Source organism: Pieris napi, chromosome 2 (assembly GCF_905475465.1).
Source record: "Pieris napi chromosome 2, ilPieNapi1.2, whole genome shotgun sequence".
NCBI lineage: Eukaryota > Metazoa > Arthropoda > Insecta > Lepidoptera > Pieridae > Pieris > Pieris napi.
The window spans coordinates 1,202,746-1,214,042 of record NC_062235.1 but is presented as its reverse complement, the minus strand read 5'-3'; the positions used below and the strand labels follow the sequence as shown (position 1 = coordinate 1,214,042).

General features: G+C 33.3%; 2 protein-coding genes across 3 annotated transcripts; one reads left to right on the top strand and one right to left on the bottom strand.

Moving 5' to 3' along the window:
• The first annotated feature begins 233 nt into the window (after positions 1 to 233).
• Positions 234 to 3,616, top strand: LOC125060522. Its single transcript, XM_047665490.1, has 3 exons — positions 234 to 726; positions 1,391 to 1,517; positions 2,646 to 3,616. Exons 1-3 carry the CDS (start codon positions 435 to 437, stop codon positions 2,812 to 2,814), a joined length of 588 nt encoding a protein of 195 aa, XP_047521446.1. The 5' UTR covers positions 234 to 434; the 3' UTR covers positions 2,815 to 3,616.
• A 108-nt stretch (positions 3,617 to 3,724) lies between these two features.
• Positions 3,725 to 6,686, bottom strand: LOC125060474 (ejaculatory bulb-specific protein 3-like). Of its 2 annotated transcripts, XM_047665396.1 has the most exons (4): positions 6,631 to 6,686; positions 5,487 to 5,703; positions 4,487 to 4,613; positions 3,725 to 3,900 (listed from the first exon to the last, which is right to left on the bottom strand). In XM_047665396.1, exons 2-4 carry the CDS (start codon positions 5,692 to 5,694, stop codon positions 3,819 to 3,821), a joined length of 417 nt encoding a protein of 138 aa, XP_047521352.1. In that variant the 5' UTR covers positions 5,695 to 5,703; positions 6,631 to 6,686; the 3' UTR covers positions 3,725 to 3,818. The 2 variants fall into 2 exon arrangements, with proteins under 2 accessions (XP_047521352.1, XP_047521342.1); XM_047665386.1 differs by lacking the exon at positions 6,631 to 6,686 and having other exon boundaries at positions 5,487 to 5,718.
• Between the last annotated feature and the right edge of the window lie 4,611 nt (positions 6,687 to 11,297).

The window sequence follows — 11,297 nt, the reverse complement described above, 5'->3', positions numbered from 1 at the left end:
AGGCTATAAGCGAATCTGTTCTGAGATGCTGTCATAAGAAGTGACTTCCCATTGGAAACATATACTTATCTTCTGCCTAGAGCTACTGCCGGTCTTCTATCTCTAGAATATGATGATGTTTTAGTCGACTCACACGTTGACTTTAGCTGCCAGTCTCCGGATTTCCTCTTTGATAGCTCTCATTTTAAGGTGTTCGTGAACTTCGTTGTTATGTACCCCATTTCTATGTAGCTACTAAAAAGGTAGGCAAAAAAAATCATAAGTCAAAACGAAGTTCGCGGGGCGTTAGTAGAAAATAAAATCCTAATAGTTACCAACCACTGGCAATCTTTAGCATACCGACAAGGCGAAAGCAATACATCTTATGTCATTATGTCTACCGAAACCTCATCACCATCATTACTTTACCAAACCCACCCAAAGTCGCACTCAAAATGTGGAGTTTCTTACCGTTTTTAAGCCTCCTAGAAATATTATCAGCTGAAATAACAGCCCCAGGCATCGATAGAATCATGAGTGACGGTGTAACAAGTGTCGGTTATAATTTAGTGTATGGAGACGAAGATTTTCAGGTGTACAACGAGGTGGTGAAAAATGAGGAGAAAATGAACGCTTTGAAGAATAGGTTCAATTTAAACGAAGCGCTGCCTCCATTGCCAGCTGTGGACGTCAAATGCTTGATGTCCGTTGACAGATATTGCTCGAAGAGTATGCGGGAGATGAAGAGTATGTTTATATATTTCGTTATATAAGATTTATCGGTCGGTTAAATCGTATTTTCAAGGATTTAAATATATCCTTAGCTGTGTTATATTTTCACTTCAACTATAAAATGTTCAGTTGTCTAGTCACATAAATGGGTGAGGTCCTAACATATACATACTAGTGATTTGGTGACCTATATGCAACATTTGTTTGCATCAAATCTAAAGCTAAAGAAAAAATGGTGCGTGTACTTATGTACGCGCGTAAGAAGTTATACTTCTTTGGCATTATTAAAAATAGTTTTTGATTGCATGCAAATAATAATCAAAGACTGGAAAAAGAGTCATTATAGTGAATAAAGTTCAGTTTACATTTGAAAAATTAAATAAATAAATATTAATTATTCTCTTACATTAAGTGTAACATATATTCTATTATTATTCGAATGTTGCTTTTTAAATTATGTCCAATGCCGTAGCACCTTCCGTGGGCAACTTCATTCTGTTAAATTTGTGTCACGGTGCGCATCGTAAAATTTCACTCTTATAAATTTTTCATAACGCGCCTAAAGAAGTATAACTTCAAAAACCCAATTTAAGTGCAAATTGTTTCTATTAACTTTAATTATCTTGGTATAAAATTGTTGCTGGATTGAATAAGCTAGGTATTAAAAAAAATGTTTTAGGTGTTTTAATAGAGGCCCTAAAAGATGACTGTGCGAAATGTTCGAAAGAGCAGAAGGAAAATGCAGGGAGAGTGGTTGCCTCAATGATGGCGCATGACCCTTCGGCTTGGAAATTGTTCCTGACAAGGTACGATGGTCTCCAGAAAGTTCAAAGGATTCTTGGATAGTGTATGTATTTTCTTTCTTCTTTTAACACAATTATACATTTTGTGTAATAACATAAAAATAGCTATATACAGTACGGTAAAGGTAGATAACTTTATTTGTTTTTTTTTTGTTAAAACAATGAAATATTGCTTTTCTGTTATATTATAATATAGTTATAGTCATTGGTATAGTTAGTAATTTCTATAATATTATATTATTTTTATTTCCGAACATAAAAAAATATGGATAGAACATATATATATATGATATATATTGTTTAAGTATAAGTGTTCGTCGTAATTAACATAAATTACTTTATGTTATGTAATTTTTTTTTACCCATATATATATATATATATATACTTATAATACGTTATTATTTAATATCGATAGAGTATTATCGCTGCTAACTCTAACTATTACTACTTAAGCTAAAACACTAAGCAATTTCTGTAAATAATCTTTTATTCTAAATGCATTATTCCCATAGAATAGGTGGGCTACCTGAGGTCGTAGGTTCTAACCCCGGCTATCCTCAGACTTTTCTGTTTAATTGCGCATTTAACACTCGCTGGTAAGGTGACGGAAAACATCGTGAGGAAACCAGCCACACCACCAACACACAAAATTCGACGGCGTGTGAAGGATCCGACTTTTCCATTAAAAAAAAAATCTAAAAATTAATATCACGAGAGATATAGAAATCTCAGACCAAGGGTTTTTATAGGCTACAGGTATTGTACGGTTTCTGCGTCATCGGGGTGCTTTTAATAATAATAGAAGATTTAATTTTTACTCTATATTAACCACTCGCTTAAAACAATATATAAGGGAAATTATGAAATGTTAATTGTTATGTAACGAATGAATGCAGTTGAAAAGAGCGCCTACTTCTGGCTATACTCTTGGGGCGTAACTCCGACGATTTACGAAATCGCCACGCTTATAAAACTAAGAAAGCTTGAGTGAGCAAAATGTACAGTGTTGGTTCGTACAGGTATAATGTTAGGATAGCATTTTTACATTTCTTCTATAGAAGCAAACTTTCTCTTCACTTTAGGATCGTTGATATGAAAAAAATAATAACATTAAACAATTAAATTTTCAGGTCTTCGTTACAAGTTTTTCCTGAGAAAAAACCGCCAAAAAGGGAAAATTATAAATATAAAATCGTAGGACCAGCTGAAGATATAGTTAATTCTAGAAATAGATACACTATGCCAGGTGTAAAAGTTAGAGTTAAGAGATATGTCGTAGAGAGAGTTAATTACGATTAGTAATTTAGTATGTTAGTAAATATACACTCATCACAACTACATAATTTTAATCAATATTGCTCGATATTGTTTTATTTAAATGAATATCTTAAGATATATAAAAGTGAAATACCAAGCGCGCACATATAATGTCTTGACCGTATTCAACGAAGAGCGATTTGAATCGTCGACGACCACTCACGACCACTCACGTCACTTTCCAAGCGGCTTGATCCCTTGGCGTTGCGTGGAAATGTGGGATCTCTCTGCATCTTCTACAATACACAATTATATATATATATTATTATATATACAATTATATATTATATTATATAGGAATACAAAATTCCTCCCATACCTTCACGCTCATCATCCTGAGTATTTTTAAGCACGTTTTGCGGCGCACCACCACATTTTTCGTATTGAGCACCGTCATCAAAAATGTCAAGGAAAAAAGTGTACCAATTTCCTAACGCCTGCAATAAACTTCTGTCGTTGTTAATGGCAGTGTGAATTTCATCAAACCCTCATTGCTCATAATAGAATAATAGTAATAAAATAAATATATAGAATATTTTATGGGTGTATGAAAGTATATTATACGGTAATGACTTATAGTATTATTAAGTAATCGTAAAATTCAAAGATGCAGCTGTATCGTTGCAATTTATATGGCGCCTGACAAAAAATATACGCAATTGTTGTCTTTATATAGCGTTGATCATTTTAAATATCTTTGTAAGTTTTACATTTGTTGATTGAAATAGAAAAAAAAAATTAAATATCGTGATTACTAAATTTAAAGAAAGTACACGTAACCAGATTATAGGCATTATTAAGTAATAACGATAATATCGTGTTTTTGATAGCCACGCTTTCTATTCGATAAAGTGTATTTTCTTTTGAAATATTTATTTTATAAAACTTCAAATGCTGTCCCAATACTCTTTATTAAGTTACTATTCTACAAAAACAGTTTTCTACCATTAAATTGACAATTGTCTTAATTTCTGTCTATTATTTTATTAATTTATTGACGGCTCGGTTGAGTTTAAGAAGTTTTTCCTCGATAAGTACTGAAGCCTGTAACTACCATCAGGATTGAATCTGAAAACAGATAGTTAATATTATCATTGAAATATAACACGAGTGACGGCAACAAAATATTATATGTTTAATAATTCGGAGAAATTGTCTTTTACAATCTTTTTTTTTTTCAATTTCTTAACTTCAATTCTACTGAAGTTAAACACAAAATAAAATAAATCAGTGGCGCTACAAACTTTTTAGGTCTGGGCCTCAGATTTCTTTATCTGTTTCATGATCATTTGTAAATCTAATAGACAAGAAGGTGATAAGTCTCCTGTGCCTTACACACTCGAAGAATTTTTCGGTCTACGGCAAGTCGGTTTCCTCTTGATGTTTTCCTCCACGGTTGGAGTGAATGTTATACGCGCACATAGACATAAAGTCTATTTGTGCACAGTTTGGGATTAAACCTAAGACCTCAGTCGCACGTTGAAGCCACTTAGCCAAAACAGCTCACATTTACATAAAATACCTATAACAATGACGATATCTATTCATTAATGATTAGTTGTTAAATTATTTCAACAGCGTAAAAAAGCTTTGGTTAAAAACTTTAAGAGCCTGGAAAATTAATCCTATACTATAAGAAAACTATAAAAATTACTTTTCCTCCAAGGTTTGCCAATCTTCGGGTCTATTGTCTATGATGAACTGCATCACTTTATCAGCACCCTCTCGTTGGCGATCACTACACTTCTTGCAGTCATTTTGTATGGCATCAGGAAGGTTTTCTGTGATAAAAAAGGGAACGTAAAATCCGCGTATTCTATATTAATACCACGATAAATTAAATCGGATATCATAAAGGTTTAAAAATGTGTTAATATTCAAAATAGATTAGATTTTAGGAATTTTCTAATGCGATATTGAAATTTTTGAAGTTATACTTCTTAAAGGCCGATTTACATTATCTTAGTGTTTAGGAGAGTGCTTTAGGATAGTACTTTAGTTGAAACATGTAAACGCTACTTGCTTTAATAAACGCTACGCTAAAGAACTTGCCTTTCAAGTTGTACTAAAGCACTCTCCTAAACACTAAGATAATGTAAATCGGCCCTTAGGCGCGTTATGAAAAATTGATGAGAGTGAAATGTTACGATGCGCGCGCACCGTGACACAAAATTAACAGAATGAATTTGCCCACGAACGATCCTACGGCATTGGACATAATTTAAAAACAACATTCGAATAATAATAGAATTTATGTTTAACATTTAATGTAAGAGAATAATAATAAATATTTATTTATTTAATTTTTCAAATGTAAACTGAACTTTATTGACTATAATGACTCCTTTTCCAGTCTTCGATTATTTAATTGTAATTAATTATTTGCATGCAATCAAAAACTATTTTTAATAATGCCATAACTTCTTACGCGCGTATATAAGTACACGCACCCTTTTTTCGTCATATAGTTACAAAAATACGATTTAGTGATATATATTATATACTGAATAGTGCTTTAGATTATATATGTTTAAGACCCAATCTACTAAGGTATGTAACCCCAGTCTAACAGAGGTCTTATTTTGGCATATAAAGTTTAAAGTTAATTTAAGACTAAATCAAAATATAACGTAATTAAATAAATAAAATAATACTTCTCAATTCCTTAGCATCGGGTGTACAAGGCCCATTATCTAGAAGACAGTTGATATAACCAGTCAGCAATCTGTCACTTGCCAAAACGTCATCCAAATTCACATCGTCGTACTTGGTTGTATACGTTGTATTTTCGCAAGAACAGATTGCAAATATCAGTAATAAAACAGCCAGGATCTTCATTTTGTTCAAAATATTAACACACATTAATAGCGCCTGCAATAAAAACATCTATTTTAACCGTAATGTATCTCCAAAAGAACTAAATCGAAAACCAATTTGCTTGTCCAAAGTACGTGATTTTTGGGTCTAAGATATTTTATTGCGTGGTGTGTGACTTCTGAACTGGAATGTATGTTGAATTTTAATAAAAATATATATTAACTAGGAGCAGTGTTGACCTAGTGGCTTCAGCATGTGACATGCATCCCTGTGGTCATAGGTTCGATCCCCGGAGGCAACAATGGAATTTCTTTCTATGTGCGCATTTAACACTCGCTCGCACACCCAAAAAGTCGACGGCGTGTGTCCTCGCAGGAGGCTGATCACTTACTTGCCTATTAGATTGACAAATAATCATGAAATAGATACAGAAATCTGAGGCACAGACCTAAAAAGGTTGTAGCGCCACTGACTTTTTTATTTATTTTAGAAGTCGCGGATATTCGTTTTGTACTAAAAAGTAAAAAATCATTTAATCATATAGGTAACACAGTGTACACTTATGAAGGTCAAAAAAGTACTGTATATGAAATGCTTTTAACTTTACATTTAGTGCCAGCTCTCAAATCAAGGGCTTAGAACGGAAGAGAAGAACTGGTAATAAACTCTCCGCCACTCTTTTTAATCGCCATGTTTTTTTACACAACGTTTGTAAGGAGCTGCAACCATTACACCATGTTCCACATGACATCTTAAGTAATTAATGATAATAACATAAATTAAAAACAAAGACTAGTCCTCTACCAGCAGGAGGCATGGTGAAATAGCAGCACGCACTTACATTCTCGTGGGAACAACACGCAAACACAGTCGAAATAACTAACGCTAACTACGATGTACCTGGCGTTTCAGGTGTTCATGAACAGCGTATCAATTCTGCTCATTTGCTTTTTCTATTAAAAATATTGCAACGCAACTTACCGTAACACAATAGTTCACTTTAAAAAATGTTAGAAAACCAAATTGTTTCGTATACTTATAAGCAAGCTCATACAAGAATAACGTTGTATCTGAATTTTGGATGGACCGACGAGAATAAAAGCAAGAAAATAGGATGTTGACAGCAATAGATATAATAGGGTGGAAAAAGCTAAACTATGTATTTTCTTTCTCCTTTTCTATACTTTTACCTGAACTAAATGTGAATAAATAAAGGTCAAGATATTTAGTGTACCCTTTGTGTAAGTTAAAATGGTTTTGCCAAGTACGTAAATACGTTACGATTTTTCGATTCAATTTATACCTACACGAATAAGAATATTTTTGTTTTATTTTGTCCACGGAGCATAGCTCAAGTTTTCCATTAATATCAATAATTATATAATTCCACATACTGTTTTTGCTTAGAGTAACCTTTCCATATAAATTCCTTTAATAAGAATCACATTAAGACTTATTTTATTCAATTTAACTAATCGTAATTAACATTATTGTGTACACTTAGAAGACTTAGGGTATAATTGACGGTCTTACGGTTCGGCCAAAAATAAAACGTTTGGAGAAATGTCTGCTATGGCATTAGACGAAAAGGTTTTCTAGTTCTAAAATACTGAAGTATTTCCCAACCGATTCAACCGGTCCTTTAAGAAAAGGGGTGGCGTCTATGGCCGGTGGTAACATAAGGTGAGTCTGCTGCCCGTTTTGCCCCTGTTATATAAAAAGAAAAGATAGATCAAAGAAAACCTAGATATATAGATAGAAGATATGTTAAAAGAATCAATACAGACACAAAAACTAATTTTCATCAAAGTTTGTTTCTCAGTTCTATCTATGGTGAAGATAATCAGTAAATAGTTTAATGCGACAAATTTCAGTATGGTAGAACATCAATTTCCGTTACACGCAACTTTACATAAATAATAGTGATTATACTTGGAATTATGCTATAAATTTTTACTTTTAGGACTATACGATACGATTTCCTATAGAAATGGCAGTCTCCGAGCACCACCACTATGTGGAACCAGCTGCCTCTCTGTTTCTAAACCTATTCGACTTGGGGTTCTTCAAGAAAATGCGTTCCAATTGTTAAAAGGCTGGCAAAGACTCACGAGGCTTTCGCATAGAGTGTCCATGGGCAGCGATATCACTTCGAGTCTCCTGGTGAGTTCTATAATATTTTTTAAGAAATCATTATGACAGTTATCTATATATATAAAAATGAAACTCGTTTTCCGTTGTCACGACATAATATGAAAACGGCTTGACCGATTTGTCTGATTCTTTTTTTATAATATTCCTTGAAGTACGAGGATGGTTCTTACGGAGAAAAATTAAAAAAAACGAGTGAAAAAGTCTAAAAACAGCACTTTTTTATATTCCCATACAAAATATTCGTAATAATATTTAAAGGCAATTTGAACTTTGATACCATATCATAAAGTTCAAGTGTTAGTGGAGGGGTTCCGGGAAGGTAAATTTTTATTATTTGACATAATGTATTTCTTGTATTATCAACTTTCTTTTTTTATCTTAGCTAGACCGGTGTCCCGAATAGCAGAATAAGTATTTAAAAAAAATAAAGAATCTGTTAAAATAAATAACTGTTAGGCGGTACGATGTTCGCCAGGCCAGCTAGTAATTAATAATTTCACAGCTATATAATGTAATATATAGCTGTGAAATTATTGCTTCTGTCTACCAAATATGTCGTACACGTTGTGCGTCATAATTGTTACTTGTTGCAGCTCATAATGATGGGAAAAAAATGTAGTAAAAAGTATAGCACAGGGGCAAAGGTGCGTTAATTCGTCATTAGAACATAGATTATAACTCTAGCAAGTTTACGATACCAAGAAGTTAACAAGAAGTGAGTTTCATTTATATTTTTTGATAGAAGGCGTTCCGTTGTTATAGTAGTCTGTGACTGAGATAGTGTTGGCGCCAATTATTTGTTTACCGAACATGATATAGAAATTTAATGATATTAAATAAAATAGTATAAGAATCTGTCCATAACAATGAACATACCTTCGTATTTATATTAAAATACTTTATTATAGAACAGGGGGCAAACGTACAGGAGGCTCACCTGACCGTAAGTGATACCGCCGCCAAAAGACACTCAATGCCAGAGGGCTCGCGTGTGCGTTGCCGGACTTCAGAATTGGTACGCTCTTTGATGGATTCTAAGTCGAAGTATTTCAGAAATACTTAAACGGGCAGCTGTTTCCTTATAGTGGTGGTGCGGGGCAGAAACTGCCTTAAAAACGCTCAGTATTGGAAAAAAGCCTTACCTTCCGGCAATACCATTAACAATTTCATTAAATACAGGTAACCCATTTTAAAGAGCTAATAATGACATAGAGAAGAACAAAACAATAATTTCATAATTACGTAGGTATAGTTTTAAATTACTATAAAACATATTTTGTCTTCAATCCATTAAAATATAAAATAGTGGTGCTACAAGCTTCTTATGTGTGGACCTCAGATTTCTGCATCTGTTTCATGATCGTAGGAAAGTAGGTGATCAGCCTGTGCCTGACACACGCCGTCGACTTTTTGAGACTAAGATAAGCCGATTTCCTCACGATGCATTCCTTCACCGTTCGAGCGAATGTTAAAAAATGCACATATAATAGAAAAAAAGCAGCTACTCTACAGCCGGGGATCGAGCCATCGACCTTAGGAAAGTCGCACGCTGAAGCCACTAGGCCAACACAGCTCAAATTTTGTAAGTATTTCCTTTATACAGCCATAAAGTAATAATAGTTTCAACGAGGAAATTTCCATAATAAAACGGCACTTAATCGACCTTACCCTTCACATCATCATTATAAGGAGTGAGGACGACATTAACTTTGATCTTTGCTCTCGTCGTTGACATTCAGTAAGTTATAGTAAGGAAATGAAATAATCTCTATGTATATAAAATTCTCGTGTTGTGAACGTGTTCACCCCAAAAAGTATTTTTTGAATTTATAGAAAAAAATGTTTTTATAAAAAGTTTTTATTTTTTTATGATATAGCAATCCTTAATTTTCATCTACCCTCTAGGATCAACCCCTATTTTTTATTTGTTAGTTAAGAACTTATAATTTGAAATCTGAGGTGGATAATTTGAAAGGACCAAGGGGAAGAAGGAGAAGAAAGTGCCCCAAAAAAGGTGGATAGAAGAAAAAGTAGCGGTAGCAGGAAGCGAAAGGAGGAAGAAAGCCATGGACAGAGTCTGTTGGAAAAAGCTGGAGGAGGCCTGAAACAACCAGTGAAAGGGTTCCGATCGACGGTACTGAAGGAAGCTAGGATATAAGATAATAAGATAAAAATAAAATATAAAAAATCTAAGCCGTATATTATCATTTGTTTGAAAATCATGATTGGAAATTAAACGGGCTTTTTCTTCATTATTTATTTATTTACATAGTAATATTAATAAAAATAACTCTAATCCGGGGCAGTAGACCTTAATATTACTATAATCTGGACTTTTTTCTCACAATTTATTTATAATCAACTTTCTGTGTGATCCATTCCATTGTTTCAATACATGTGCATACAGCCAAAATAATGGCCATAAAAAGTAATGGGCTTCCCAAAAGTAATCCTCGACGAACTGAAATTCTCGGAGCAGTGAGGTTGCTCCGTGAAGCCTGCGTAGCGCCAAGGAAACTTCTGAGCTTCTAGAAGGAGCTAGGGTGAGAAATCCGCACTACCACCACTTAGTAGCAATGTAATGAAATACAAAAACGCAATTGAAGACCGCTAACCGTACCTCCTCTTTAAATTCGCATTTTTGTGCATAAAACAAAGTTTTTGACGTGAGAATGTCTAATAAATCGACGGACGACGGCTGCACGTACGAAAAAGCATGACTCATTGTACGCTTGCTCTGCATCTATCTCTCTTCCACTCTATTGGTCTATGTGTCCGAGGATTCACTCCTTTGTATCATACAAAATAGCGATAATTCAATAAAAAATGATTCAATTTTATTAATTAAAATATGCAATCATTTATTATGACGTTGTCACGTTAAACTTTATATTTTATTAAAGGTTCCTTCCCAAGGCTTTAAATTCAGGTTCCGAAATAAATAGTCCTGTGGAAAAAATGTGATATTATTCTCGTATAGTGATTTATCGCTTGCTTAATAACGATGTCGACTCATAAATTAACTTAAAAAACAAAAGTTAGTCTATCATCTTTTTACCTTAATAACGTCATTCGTCGAATGAAGTTGTTAAAACTAATAATTTTGGAATAAATTTTTTGCTGTGGAATTTTCTCGCTGTTGCATTGTTTTTAGTTTATTTAATCGGGGGTTTCCAGACCTGGGTTTTACCTTGCTTGTGACGACAATCACAAGTAGAACAGGTTTTATTACACAGCTCGCGGCCTGCGTTATTTTAAAATATAATTAAAGTTTATATACGAGTTTTTAGGTGGATTTATACATAATATTGTGAACTGAAGATTTACTTGTAAGTTGGATGTACTTCGGGAATTACTGAATTGTATTAAAAAATCCTTTATATTATGGATTAAAAATAAAAATAAAAAGAGGCTACGTAACATTTTGTCTTATTAAAAGTAATTGTTTTAATGTGATACAGAGATCAGAAAATCTAATCTATTTTTGGTTACAA